Source organism: Rhizophagus irregularis, chromosome 1 (assembly GCF_026210795.1).
Source record: "Rhizophagus irregularis chromosome 1, complete sequence".
Classification (NCBI taxonomy): domain Eukaryota; kingdom Fungi; phylum Glomeromycota; class Glomeromycetes; order Glomerales; family Glomeraceae; genus Rhizophagus; species Rhizophagus irregularis.
Window position 1 is genome coordinate 6,853,866 of NC_089429.1, and position 15,344 is coordinate 6,869,209.

At 27.5% G+C, this 15,344-nt stretch overlaps 2 protein-coding genes across 2 annotated transcripts, besides 2 other annotated features; one reads left to right on the forward strand and one right to left on the reverse strand.

Moving 5' to 3' along the window:
- Positions 1-1,106: 1,106 nt before the first annotated feature.
- Positions 1,107-1,184: a sequence feature (Short protein (OCT59_001400, UZO00146.1) was converted to a misc_feature.).
- A 1,851-nt stretch (positions 1,185-3,035) lies between these two features.
- Positions 3,036-3,038: a sequence feature (Short protein (OCT59_001400, UZO00146.1) was converted to a misc_feature.).
- A 1,140-nt stretch (positions 3,039-4,178) lies between these two features.
- Positions 4,179-4,912, reverse strand: OCT59_001401 (uncharacterized protein; the record flags this gene model as incomplete). Its single annotated transcript, XM_066139540.1, has 3 exons — positions 4,179-4,418; positions 4,496-4,570; positions 4,691-4,912. 3 exons carry the CDS (start codon positions 4,910-4,912, stop codon positions 4,179-4,181), a joined length of 537 nt encoding a protein of 178 aa, XP_065988938.1.
- Positions 4,913-11,144: 6,232 nt separating this feature from the next.
- Positions 11,145-14,032, forward strand: OCT59_001402 (uncharacterized protein). The gene is made up of 3 exons (XM_066139541.1): positions 11,145-11,404; positions 11,515-11,966; positions 12,070-14,032. The coding sequence occupies exon 2, from the start codon at positions 11,575-11,577 to the stop codon at positions 11,815-11,817; it is 243 nt and encodes an 80-aa protein (XP_065988939.1). The 5' UTR covers positions 11,145-11,404; positions 11,515-11,574; the 3' UTR covers positions 11,818-11,966; positions 12,070-14,032.
- Positions 14,033-15,344: the final 1,312 nt, after the last annotated feature.

The window sequence follows — 15,344 nt, forward strand, 5'->3', positions numbered from 1 at the left end:
ACCTTGATGTAATACTGATAATCCGCTATACCTAGTCTCCGGAGTTACCTTTGCGTAAATAATTATCAACCCAATTTTGCTTATCAAAATTTCTAAATGTAAAATCATAAGGTAAAGATAACAGACTTTCTACTTGTATTGATGAATAGACATTTTCCTGTAGATTCACATGCACAAGTATTTTATATATTGCTCCTGTGATTTTAATGTACGTTCGAGCGTCTCACATCTCTTCCGAAATTTTTATAGACCCAGCTTTTAACAACCAAATTGAGCGGAATTATAATCTCCAAAGAACTATTATCGACCAAAGGGATACTACAAAACTCTTGAAAAACTTTGGGCTAAAGGCACGGGCAGAATTTGACACCAAACACACTTTGATCTGTAACTTCATTAACTTCGTTTCTTTCCACATCACATGATCAAGAAATAGAGAACATCCTATTATACACTACCAAATAGCCCATATACTTTTCCGTCTCTTTTGACGAGGTAAAAAAAAATACATCAAATAATCGTTATGCGCCAAACACTCTTGATATCAACTTCTTCAATAAAGAACTCTCCAACTGCTCCAGTTAACGAGTCTACTCTTCTCGAACATGAAGTTGCCCAACTTCACTTTTACAACAAACTATTGCTCCCGCTCCTACAGTACTACCACAGCTACTCCTGATATTTCTCTTACTGCGTCTATTCATGCACCTGCACAAGGTGAACTTAATATTCCTTTACAATAACCATGCAAGCATAATAGTATGAATTCTTTATCAACTATATCTTGCAATATCAGCTTATGCAAAAAATTTTTGATAGACTTGACAAACTTCAGATTTTACTACTTTAATGAGTTCGTCCACATCCGTTGATTGAATTCGTAAATTCTCCATTGTTTGAAATTGTCATAATCTGACTTGTTCAATCGAGGTTCATCTCATGACAATAAAGATTAACGCTTGGGTTTTAAGCATTGATATCATTGCAAATGCAAACAATGGGTACTATCGTTTTCTTGATCAATTGAATTGGTTTAGCGACGTGCAGACAAACGGACTTCGCCACGTGATCCAATATGTGATAAACATATATAGTCGTGTAAAACATTAGTTTTTCAGTAACAGTAACCCTTGTAGTTCAATCGTCCAACTGTCGCTAAAATGAATACCTTCCTCGCGTACAATCTAATTAACAATTATAAAAAAAAAATAGTTCGAGTTAATGCAAAATAAAAAAGATCGAACAAAATTACAACAGTACCTCTCTTTTTAATAATTCGTCCTCCAAACGCTCTACAATACGAAACTTTATGTTGCTGGGTGGTGTGAATTCCCTAAACCACTCAAATCCTGGTGGGTTAATTTCAACTTTTATAACGTTGGATCTCCATTGTGGGTAAGCTCCAAAATTACTAGTGTATTCCAAATTTTATTCTGCAGCTGGGAATATTCCGCGGTTCGGCTACACACACGATCTTTAGGTATCAGAAAAATGCCTAAAATAATTACAAGAGTAACTACTCTCGTAAGAAACAAAAGAATAGTTGATTCTAAAGTATTATTACTGGGGTCCCTGACACCTTCTCTTAGATCATGCCATCTCCTTGGTCTTCCAGTCTGTGCTGGAAATATCTCTCTCTTTACAAATCATCCTCGGAGTAATCATCGCACTCATTCCTAACTAGTTCATCCTTCTTTCGTATCTTCTATTATCTGTTTGGACAATCTCTTAAAACCAGCAGGCATACCATTGATTTCGTCCGTAAATATGTGTTCAGCCATCTGATCATTTCTCTTAAATTTGAACCATCATCTCATTCGCTAAGCCATCTTTCCGAGATTCTGGTTTACCATGAAATAAATGAAATAACCAAGATTTTGGCGATATTTTTCTGTCCACAATTGTGCTGTATTAGATGAGGCAGGTGAAGCAAGGGCTTCACCTCTTAAAGTTTTTTAACAGTCGGTTAGTTTTCGGAGAATAATCGGATTCCGGCACGTGAGGAAGTTTTGCCGTCGGTTCGTTTTTGTAGCCTTTACAGTATAATTCTCTTCATCTAAGGAAGAGTGAGATTCTCACTAATACACTTGAAGAATCTTTTGTTGATCGAATTTTTGTTCTTCGTATGAATCAGAATATAATACCACTTCGTTTGGGGCGACATTAAGGATCGTTGGTTTAGCTTGCTTACGCGTTTTGTAACTTTTACCAGATTAAGATGGAGGTTTTGCCTCGAATATAATTGAATCTGACATCTTTGTAATTTATATGTTTGATAATTGTCGTACATGGTTTGAAATTTTTTTTTTTTGTAAAGAAAAATACTGGTAGCAACTAATGTGTAAAAAATCAGTATTTAATAAAATTTATAATTAGTAAATAAATAATACAAATACGAATAAAAAAATTAACCATTTGATTGATCTACATCGACAACACATGTTAAATTAAAATGCATTAATATAATGGACTCATCGTCTTCATTATTTGATTTCATCATGCTCTCGTCAATGTATTTGTGATAACGTATGTTTACTTACATCAAAAAATTTTGCTATATTTCTTTCTGGTTTGTCCGAAACATATAATCTGAATCTGAAGTATTTAGGAGAATCCCAATTAAATTGGGTATTTAATTAAAAAAAAAAATTTAACAAAAAAGATAAAATAAAATTAAATAATATTTAATTACTTACTTTTGTAAGGAACATTTGATTCAAAAAAATTTATACATGGAGAAATCATTCAAACTAAAAAAAAAGTCATTTTTAATAAGATAATTGTTAATATAGAAATCTCATCCTACAAAATGCATACTCATATCGCCAACTTTCTTATCGTTGGAAAAGATGAATCATTTGTACAAGTACTGACCACGTTCTGCTTCCTCAAATACCTTTCCTGCATATAAACAAAAAAATATCGTCAGTATTAGACAATATCAACTTTTTGACTTAATTAACAACTCCTCGAGAGGAATATTGTCGCCTACACTTATACTAATTTTCGAACTTTATTAATATTAAAAGACATACCATAATCTAAGAAATTTCACGATCATAACTTCAGGTATTATTCAGTAAGTCCTGTCCGGCCGGTAATAGCCAATCAATGTTGGTATTTGGGCCAATTTAAACTAAAATGACTCATGGAACTGGAAGACTGGGACGTATAGATCTAATTGACCGGCCCAACGCTTGGGCTGGTTTATATTAACCATTCTTGTTGTATATCTTTTTGCTTGTGATAAAGAGGTAAAAGAAGTAAAGATAATAAATTATCAGATAAGGGAAGGCATATTAAAGTTATCAATTCGTGCGTGGGCAATACGCTGTAAAAATGCAGCTAATCAAAGATCAATATCGAAGATCGTAATTGTTGTATTTTTGGTAAAGTTTCTTATAGTTAAGGGAAAAATGTAGTGTAGTGTATATTTGTGAGTGTGTAAGTATAAGAGAATAATAATATTGTTACATACCAAATACTCTTAATCTCAACTCATCAAAAATAATTTAACGTTCCTTCCGAGCTAAGACATAAATACTACACACTCTTCTACTATACGATACTCATCAACTCCTTCCCTATCTCTTTTAGCTTCACAAAATAAAAAAGGAAACAATGCATCAAATAAAATTCTCTTTACACAGTTCGCCCTCTTTTAATGATGTCGTTTTCAATGCATTAGTCTCCGTATAAATAATTTGAATTGTGAGACACGGGCAGAAGGCTACGATTTTGACACCAAACACACTTGATCTGTAACTTCATTAGCTTCGTTTCTTTCCACAAAGAAATAGATCATATACCTTTCCATCTCTTTTGGCAAGATAAAAAAACGACATACAAATTTTTTTTTTAAAAAAAAAATACATCAAATAATAATACTCGTTATACGCCAAACACTCTTGATATCAACTTCTTCAATAATGAACTTAACATTCCTTTACTATACCAGGCATAATAGTATGAATTCTTTATGAACTATATCTTGCAATATCAGCTTATGCAAAAACTTTTTGATAGACTTGACAAACTTCAGATTTTACTTCTTTAATGAGTTCGTCCACATCCGTTGATTGAATTCGTAAATTCTCCATTGTTTAAAATTGTCATAATTCTCGATCTGACTTGTTCAATCGAGGTTCATCTCATGATAGTAAAGTAACGCTTAGGTTTTAAGCATTGATATCATTGCAAATGCAAACAATGGGTACTATCGTTTTCTTGATCAATTGAATTGGTTTAGCGACGTGCGGACAAACGGACTTCGCCACGTGATCCAATATGTGATAAACATATATAGTCGTGTAAAACATTAGTTTTTCAGTAACAGTAACCCTTGTAGAGTTTCCGCTTATTTCATCAAGTTCAATCGCCCAACTGTCGCTAAAATGAATACCTTCCTCGCGTACAATCTAATTAACAATTATAAAAAAAAAAATAGTTTGAGTTAATGCAAAATAAAAAAGATAGAACAAAATTACAACAGTACCTCTCTTTTTAATAATTCGTCTTCCCAAACAATACGAAACTTTATGTTGCTGAGTGGTGCTAAACCACTCAAATCCTGGTGGGTTAATTTCAACTTTTATAACGTTGGATCTCCATTGTGGGTAAGCTCCAAATTTACTAGTGTATTCCAAATTTTATTCTGCAGCTGGGAATATTCCGCGGTTCGGCTACACACACGATCATTAGGTATCAGAAAAATGCCTAAAATAATTACAAGAGTAACTACTCTCGTAAGAAACAAAAGAATAGTTGGTTCTAAAGTATGTATTACTGGGCCCCTGACACCTTCTCTTAGATCATGCCATTTCCTTGGTCTTCCACTCTGTGCTGGAAACATCTCTCTCTCTTTACAATCATCCTCGGAGTAATCATCGTACTCATTTCCTAACTTGTTCATCCTTCTTTCGTACCTTCTATTATTACCTCTGTTTGGACAATCTCTTAAAACCAGCAGGCATTCGTCCGTAAGATATGTGTTTATCTAATTTGTACTTGAGACTTAACTAGCGTATTTTTTTGTTGTTAAGGCCCAAATTTTTTTGTTTCGAGTACCATTAAGCTCAATCACATTATCCCTTGTATTTGTAACAATTCTGGTAGAACCAGCAATTAATAATGCAGTCATCTGATCATTTCTCTTAAATTTGAACCATCATCTCATTCGCTAAGCCATCTTTCCACATCTTTCACGAGATTTTGATTTACCACGAAATAACCAAGACTTTGGCGATATTTTTCTGTCCACAATTGTGCGGTATTAGATGAGGCAGGTGAAGCGACTGCAGAATTGCATGAGTTTCGTAATAGTAGCTTTTGATTTAGAGGATTTTGATTTTAAGTCTTGGAAGAAGTTCTAACAACTTTAACAGCTGATCCTCATTAGAATGGGTTTAAACTTGTCCGACCCTAATATGAAAGCTGTAATATAACAAGATCTTGTGGCGTTTTGGCGAGAAATCAATTTCTCCACCTCTGGAGTCGTTGGACCAGCTCTATTCAAATAAGACCAGGCCTACTATGATATCAGGAGAGTCACTTTCTTCAACTTTTATAGGAGTAATGATAGCAGCTGAGCTATCTATTCTTTATTAGGAATAATACCCGTCCGTCCTTCCCCAATACCTTTTTTATCGTTATCATCCATATTCTTTTCTTTTTTTTTTTTTTGATCGGGAGTTATAATGCCACAGGTTTATATATTATTTCCTTTTGTCCAAGTTTCGTTTTTATAATTATAATTCTGTTATTAATAAATTAGGGTAGGGGAGACCAAAAACAGAGTTTGAAAGAAGAACTTGCTATGCTTTATTTTGAAAAAAAATCAAAAAAAAAAATATTTACCAAGTTAGATTAGATATCATTTTGTGTAACGAGATTTGCCAATCGTGATGAGACACTTGACACAAGACACAAGTATCAGTAAATGCACCCTCTGGTTCGGACCCAAACTTAAACTATTTGACACTTTGGTTTTCTATTCGTTTTTGGAAGTTTTTACGAACAATAGAAAAAATTGCTATAGTAATACTTCTCCCAACATAACGTAAATATATATATTGGTCGAATTGATTGATTTGGAAGGAATATAATATTCAGAAGAAAAATTTTTTAATATACTGTAATTATAAATGATAAAGATATATTATATAGTTTTATATTAAAAAATAATGTAAAAAAAAATTTAATAAATATAACATTCAAAAAAGTTTTTTACTTCAAATCACCGGGGGTGAGTATCACCGTTGGCCAGAATTATCAAATTTTACTGGCACTCTATTTTTTTAATGCTGGTCGATCGTCATAATTTCAGTCATCGGTGATCATCACCCCCGGTGATAGTTAGAAAAATTCTTAAAAAAATATATTTACCAAAATTTTTTTCCTTATTTTTTTTCATTTGATCTGATTAGTAAAAATTTTACTTTTTTGAAAAAACTATATACAAATAAAATTACCTATTATTTTATATACAATCAATTCTTAATATAACAAACTTACTTTACAATGAAATTTTCTTAACATATGACATTTAATCAATCAAATACATCAAATATTCCTTATTATAATAAATTAGCCAATTAAATTCTTTGAATTCTTATTTTATAGCAAATTTGAGATAAAAACTGAAAATTTTGTTACATTAAAAGCTAACTATGGGGGTACATATTAAGATTGAAAATTCTATATGAAATCTCAATCTCAATCTCAATCATGTTTTTTGTGAAGACCCCCTATATTTTTTTATTATAATATTATTATTAGTAAATTAAATTAAAATATTAATTAATATTTTAGGATTTTACTAAAAATTACCAGTAATAAATATCATTATATATAAAAATATTTTTTGAATTAATTATATATAAATTTAATGAGTAAAACAAGTTTTTTTTAGATATTATAAAACTGTTATTTAAATAGTTTATAAAGAAAACAGAAAAGTTTAATTTTATAAGTAAAATAATTTTTTGTTTTAAAAAAAATTTAATCAAATTTTCAAAATTTTAGTATAACGATTAGTATTTACTCAAATTTGTTTTATATATTTATTATTTAAATTGAAATTTTTGAAAAAAAAATTTATGATGTTTTTTAATTCTGGCCAAAATTATAATTTTTGGCTAGAATTAAGTGGTATGATAATAATCACCACTGGTAATTTTTAGAAATACCCAATATTTATAATATAAAAATATTAATCATTCTATTTTGTAAATTTAATAAATTTAATTTAATTTATAAGAATAATAAAAATAGTAATATATATTAATTAATATTTTAATTTAAAAATGAAAAATATATATAATTAATATATACATTTGCTGATCAAATAAATAGTTACAAATTATTTAACAGTATTATTTTAATGTAATTAAAATAAATTATACTATATGTATATTAAAAAAACAAGAAAAATATATAATAAATAATCTTAAATTATATAATTTATTAAATTATTTAAGTAAAATAAATAATTAGTTACAGGGTTGATCACCCTTGGCTCATTGATTAGTCCGTGAGTCTCCTCGTGAAGCCTGAGTATGGTGAGGTCGCAAGTTCAATTCTGCCGATTACGGAAATTAAAAGAATTTTACTGCAGACACTACTACCAATAGTGTGAAAGTACATGTAGCTCTGGTGAACCGGCTATAATGATGTCTCCTAAAACATAAAAAAAAAAAAAAAAAAATAATTAGTTACATATAATTACAAATATCATTTAAAATTTATATATTAATAAAGAATTCTCTATATTTATAAAATAGATCATTATTTCAGATTTAAAGTAAAAATTATATATAAAATTTTTTGCAAATTTTACTATAAAAGAAAATTCAATATTATTATAAAATTAATTGAATTAAAAATAACTATTTATTATACCAAAAATGATTATAAAGTTTTTTAATATACAATTACTTTGCATAATCTTTATTAATTAAATTAAATAATTAAGTAGATATTTAAACTAAAAAAAAGTTAGCAGATACTATTTTATTCATTTAGATTTTACTAGAGATTTATTTCCTTTTATAATAATTTGTACTATTCCGTCTTTTTTAAATTTAATAAAAAAATAAAAAAATAAATCAAAAAAAATAGTATAAATTTTTTTTAAAAAAAAAAATTTGTAATTTAATGCTTATTAATAATATTATAAAAAATAATTATCATAATTATGTATTTTATGATTTTAAAAAAAATGTAAATTCTTCTGCTAAATAATAAGATCAAATTAATTTTTTTACTAGAAGAAATAAATATGATTTTTTAATTTTTTTTCTTAATATTATTTATTTAAATAAAACAAAAGTATAATTATAATTATTTTTTTTTTGTTAACACATAGTTATAAATAATTTTTTAATAATTTAAATAATTTAAAAAAATAGATTATTTTTTTTATTAAATATAATAAGGATTTTTTTTTAAAATTAATAATATATATATAAATAATTATTTAAGATTTTCTTTTATACTAAATAAAATAAAAGGCATAATTATAATTGTTTAAATCTTTTTTTTAAATTATTTACATAATTAATATTATTACCCTTTTCAAATTAGCGTATTCCTTAAAAGAATTTTGGTAATTTTTTCAATTCTTAGAGTAGTTTTATTATAAGCAAATTTAAAAATCTTGTGTAATACAAAAGTTTTTTAATAAAAAAACTACTTTAAAAATTGAGAAAATTATTCAAATTCTTTCAAAATCACTAATACTCAATTCTTTTTTACATAATAATACAATAAAATTGCCTATAATCGCAAATTTTTAGAAATAATTTTTTTTAGAAGTGATATTTAAGAAGTACACTAATTGAAAAAGATAATAAATAAATTTTTTTTTATTAATTTTACTACTTAAATTAAGTAAAATTAAAATTATTTTTTATTTATTTGAATTATTTCAATATAATTAGATCAAAAAAAGATTGAATTAATAAAATTAATAATCTATAATTGATATATAATTACTTTAATTATATAACTTATAATTATCAAAATTTCATTTTTTTATTATTAGAAAAATTTTTTGCAAATATAAAAAATAGATATTTTTTAAATTTTTTTTATTATATAAAATAAGTATATAATTTTTTGAAATAATGTATTTACTGCACCCTGCGTTACAAATTTATATATATTTGTATGTTTATCATTTGCCATTTTAAGGGAGGTGCAGTGTATAAACTAAAGATCGACATAAACAATTTACAAAAAAGGAAGGATGCGTTGTAACTTGTAACGCAGGGTGCGGTAAATAAATTCACTCTAATTTTTTTCTTATAATTTTATATGATAATCAAGATTTATTTTTGTTTAATATTAAAAAATATGTTTATTATTTAAAAAAAAAAAATTTTTTTGTTAATTTAGCCCCCTTTTTTAGTATTCACCTCAATTGGTTATATAAAATTAATTTTTTGTTAGATTTTTTAATTTTGTACTTAATTATGATTATATAAAAACTGATAAAATAAGTTAATATTAGTGAAATATAATAAATTATATTATCATTTGGATTTTAGTTTTATAAATTTAACATTTTTAATATAATAATTATTATTATAACAATAAATAAATATTATTTCAAGTTATTACCTTTATAGTTTAAATATTTTGTAAAGGACTAAACTGACTTATTAATTTATAATTTTTCTTTAAAAATAATTATTTATTAAGATTTTTACTTCAAATCACTGGGGTTATCATCACCGTTGGCCAGAATTATTAATTTTTACCAGCACTATATTTTTTTAATGCTGGTCAATCATTATAATTTCAGTTACCAGTGATCATCACTCCCGGCGATAGTTAGAAAAATTCATTTATAAATTATAAGTCATAAAAAATTAAAAAAAAAAGTCTATTATAATAAAATAAAAAAGATCAAAAATAATTTTATACCAATTTTTTTTTTATTTTAAATATAAATAAATTAAATTTATTATATATATAAAAATTAAAAATTATATACATATAATTTATATAATTACTTTAATTATATTATTAGTATATTTAGCTAAGTTATTTCTATTCATATAATAATTATTTCACTTTATAATATTTAATTTTGCAGCCTATACTTTATATATATTTTTATAAATTTATTATTATTTTTTTTTTACAATATTTGCAATATAAAAAAAAATAGTACTAATTAAATCTATAACTTGTTTAGTTTAAATTATAGTTTTCAAAAAAATATATACTATAATATTCAGTTAAGTACTATATAATTTTTTAGTAAAGTATATAAAATATTTTATTTAATAAAAAATTAGTAATATAAAGTTTTATTAGTATAATAAAATATTATAAATAATAATTGATTTATATAAGATTTTGTAAATATTATAAAATAAAAAAAAATCCAAGAAGTTAAATTGCATTCTTATTATATAATTCTTTGCTAATTATATTTATAATTAAAATATTTTACAAATTTCAAATATAATTAATACTACTTTTAGCTATATTTTGAAAAGCATTTAATGAATAAAATGAAATTAAGCAAAGTAATTAATAAGTTAATATATTATTTTATCCTTTTTTATTTTTTTATTTTACAATTAATTCTTTATATTAAAGATCAACCATACATTCCTATATTCAAAAATTAATGTTTTTTTTATTAATAGCAATAATCTATTATTGCGACATCAGAATATAATGATTAATAACAAATGTACAATTATAAAAACTCATATATTTATATAGAATCCCATTTCCTAAAACCTCTTATAAACTAATTTTTTTTTTCCTTAAATATCACCGCAATTTCAACAATAAAAATAGAGCTAATGAACCTAAAGAATGAATGTCATTTTCTTAAATCTTTAAAGGGTTGTAAAGAGTCTTTTTTGATGTTCTAGAAACATCTTTCCATAAATCAGAGATCGAAGGGATTGACTCTTGTCCTGAAAAGACATTAAAAAACACGAAAAAGCCTTATAATAGTATTTTTACACCCGCTAAACAACCAATTTAACGCGTCAACTACAAAATTACAAAATTACGAATTTACGATACAAAAATTATGCATTAGTTAAAAATACGTAAAAATAATTTTATTAGACTTTATAAATTTAAAATATAAACATACCTAATTTTAAAGAATCCTGTCCTCCAATCTTTTTGGAACAAAACAGTAGAAAAATCATGAAATTCAGTTATCAAAAAATTAGATTTTCAGATTGTACCTCATGAGACACAGTGTTCAGGGGTTGATCGATAGAGAATGCTTTTTAAGTCAGGCTCTATGCCGGAAGCGTGAAGATTTTGCTTGCTTAATCTATTATTTATGTGTATAAAAACAGAGTTTTGTTCCATTAGTTTTATATTTTATACTTTGAGGTCCCGTTATACCGTTGTCTATTTGCAAGTAAGTTAGATTTTTCAATAAATTTATTGTATTATTTACAGTTCACTTTAATAAATTCTTCGCTAGTAGTAATTGTTCTGATTTTAAATTACACTTTAAATTTATTATAGAAATTGCTTGATCAAATAGTATTACTGTTGAATTCAATATAGTAACAAATACTTTCAAGAATGACATCAAAGTATATTCATTTTTTTTATACTCAATTTTTGAACAAGTTTGCTTCAGTAGCACATTTTCAGGATCCTAAACATAAGAAGATAGAAAGAAATGCTGTGACTGGTGCTCAAACTGATGGCCAAAATTGGGCCAGTCAGTTTTTCGCTTCAGAAGAAAAAGGACAATATAAAGACGTATACGCGAAGAACCGATGGCCAAAAATTGGGCCAACTAGTTTTTCGCTTCAAAAGTAAGATGCGAAAAACTGGTGGCCAAAAATCGGCATTTGGCACAACATATTCAATATTCTAGCGCTAATGTTTAATAACGATAGATCGTTAGGATGATGGCGTAATTTTTTTCGTCCAAATTTAACGTTTAAATCATAAAAAATAACATCCAGGTATTTAAAAGGTCCCTTTTATAAAGGATAATTTATTTAATTACTTAAATAGATATATTATTTGGTTTATTAACATTATTGTTTTTTACATTTATTTAATAAGTAAATTCAATTGTTAATTAAGAACACAATCTACGAATTCCACATTAGCTACACACCTTTAACATTACTACAACACAACGCGCAGGTTTATAGATTCATAGAAAATGGTAGGATTAACACTTGTACTGCTGACCACACAAATTACGAAATTACCAAATGGCATGACAGTTATACGACGACTGGTTTAATTATTTGGTATATCCATTGGGGACCGGAATCATTGCCAAATTTAACAACCACCATCAATAACACGACCGGCGACCATAACACAGTAGAAGTTTCTATTACCCATGAGGCGTTTAATGGATGTATAGAGAGATGGATCGATAATCCACAATAAAAAGATGAGTTTCTTACGATAAGAAATGAGATTAAACACAAATCAGAAGTCACGTTCTACACTGATGGGTCATTAGCATATAGAAATGTACAATCGCAGCTCGGTCTAGATACTCAATTATCGATTAGAGCTGCGTTACTAATCAGTTAGTAAAAGCGAGTTTGTCATTATGGCCCTCTTCTACTAAAGCTGAACTAGTGGCCATCTTCTTAGCACTCCTGGCTGCTCAATGCTCAGCAACAGTTTAAAATATATATACAGATAGTTAAGCGGCAATATATTCTGTTCATTAATAATATAAAATATTCAACTACGAGGAAATGGTTGAAACGAAACAACTTTTTTGGTGCTACTCAAAATTGCATGATTATGAGAGAAAACAAATAGTTTTGAAGTTGATTAAAATTAAAGGACACAGTGGTGGTATAGAGTTAAATGAACGGGCAGATGAATTAGTGAAAGAAGCTGGAACATTTTGATAATTTATTTAATTATAGTTATTTTAATATGCGTTACTTTCCTCATTTTCAAAGATATCCGATCGAACAGAAATTTAGAAAATTTGTGAGAAAACTGTCTTTCAAACCCATGTGAATGCAGAGCACTCATTGCTGTCAGTCAATAATTAATATCAGCCGAACAACTTTATCATAGATCATATTGATTGGGGCATCACATGGACAATTTTCAAACATATTAAAGGGTTCAAATGCAACTCAATGGCGCAAAACACAAAATTTTTATTTTTATTTTATAATTTTCTCCCGACTACTTACATTATTCCCTATATTTGGCAATCAAGTTAACGTCGCAATTGGCAGAACCGGTTAATTTGGTACGCGCCGATATTTCGTCATTTGTCAACAACCTAATCGGATTGCATGTCTGTTCTGACACATTTGAAACATTTTGCCATCAAGCCATTAAACTCAATCTCTAAGGAATACACAAGAAGAACAATGGACAAACTCCGCACATCGAAGGCTAAAGTAGTCACATTTTTAGGTCATTTAGTAACGTAACTTTTTAAAAACTTAATTTGAATCACTAGATGTAACGCCATGATTAAATGGGAAAAAGACCATAGCAAAGGTAAACGTTCAATGACTAGCAATCACCAAACGCAACCACAATATAAAAAGAGGCGACAACGAAAGCGACATCATATGGATACGAATGATCCGGCTTCAGCTGACCACACTATTATCGTATTAGACAAACCTATCAACTGACGTTTTTGCGGACCGTAGAGAGAGCAAGATCATCTAGATATGAACGAAAAGTGGCCGCTTTCACTAAACTATGGACACAAATGGATTTATATGTTACCAAAAATATCCTTTATGAATGGGCCTACAATACAAATTCAGTTCTATTTATAATAGGTTGGGCGTTTGTTTTAGATACGATCCATTAAGTTTTGAGATATTTATTGTTAATTTTATTTTGGAATAGCTGGGCTATTATAGATAGATATATATTTTAGGTTAGATAAATTATTTATTTTATTTTATTTTAGGTTAATTTTTGTTCCTATATTTTAATTCTCGAATCTGTGCTTTAATTACGTTTTTGTAATTATACGAAATCTAATTAATAAATGGTCACGTGTGCATTAAAAAAAAAAAATCAGTGCGTCATCTTTTAAGAAATAAATCACGTATTCAATTAAATTAAAAATTTTTATAACAAAATGTATAACATCAAAAGAATAAAATATAAACTTAAATATGATTTTCAAGAATTTTTATTTATAATAAGTAAAAAATAAATTCTTATCCCCAGGAAAACTCAGACGTGTGATCAATTTCTAAAAAATTTTTTATAGGGGTCCGCGTCATTTTAGATCCCTCAGCGATAGATCTAATTTCTCTTTATCTGCGAGAATTGACCATCATTTCTTCTCGTCGTATTATTTTTGATACTTCTGCGAGGGATCTAATTTTGTTTTTTTCCTTCTCGCCGTATTATTTTTGATGCTTCCGCGAGGGATCTAATCTGCATCGTTTTCTTTCTCGCCGTATTATTTTTGATGCTTCCGCGAGGGATCTAATCTGCATCGTTTTCTTTCTCGCCGTATTATTTTTGATGCTTCCGCGAGGGATCTAATCTGCATCGTTTTCTTTCTCGCCGTATTATTTTTGATGCTTCCGCGAGGGATCTAATCTGCATCGTTTTCTTTCTCGCCGTATTATTTTTGATGCTTCCGCGAGGGATCTAATCTGCATCGTTTTCTTTCTCGCCGTATTATTTTTGATGCTTCCGCGAGGGATCTAATCTGCATCGTTTTCTTTCTCGCCGTATTATTTTTGATGCTTCCGTGAGGGATCTAATCTGCATCGTTTTCTTTCTCGCCGTATTATTTTTGATATTTCCGCGAGGGATCTTATTTCGCTTTATCTGTATCGTTTTCTTCTCGCCGTATAATTTTTGATGCTTCCGCGAGGGATCTAATTTCGCTTTATCTGCGAGAATTGACCATCATTTTCTTCTCGCAGTATTATTTTAGATAACTTAGCGAGAGATGTAAAGATCGATAAGTTTGGGAGTATCTTTATAATAATTTGTATTTGGTATTAACCATATCTAAGGGTATTTTTTCACATTTCCAAATTCTCTCTCATCATGGCATGTTTAAATACTGATAAAATGTTAGTCCCCATCAGGAGTTATAAACATAAACAATTGTTTCATATATTACAATACATTTGAAGAATCAACATAATCGTTAATTAGTAATTTTACCTAAAAAAGGATAAGCATAGCTAAATTAAATCAACGACTTTTCTATTAAAATTAACAATAGACACATGCATCAAAACAAAGTTCATTTTCTTTTAAAAAAAAAGTTACAAAACAATAAAATATTACTTTTGCGAACAATTATAAAAAAAAAGAATTATTTTTTTCTTTATAATAGGGCTTTTGATTTATTC

Excerpts from the sequence above, each read along its gene's own strand:
- OCT59_001402 (XM_066139541.1), top strand. The coding sequence starts at position 11,575 with ATGACATCAAAGTATATTCATTTTTTTTATACTCAATTTTTGAACAAG.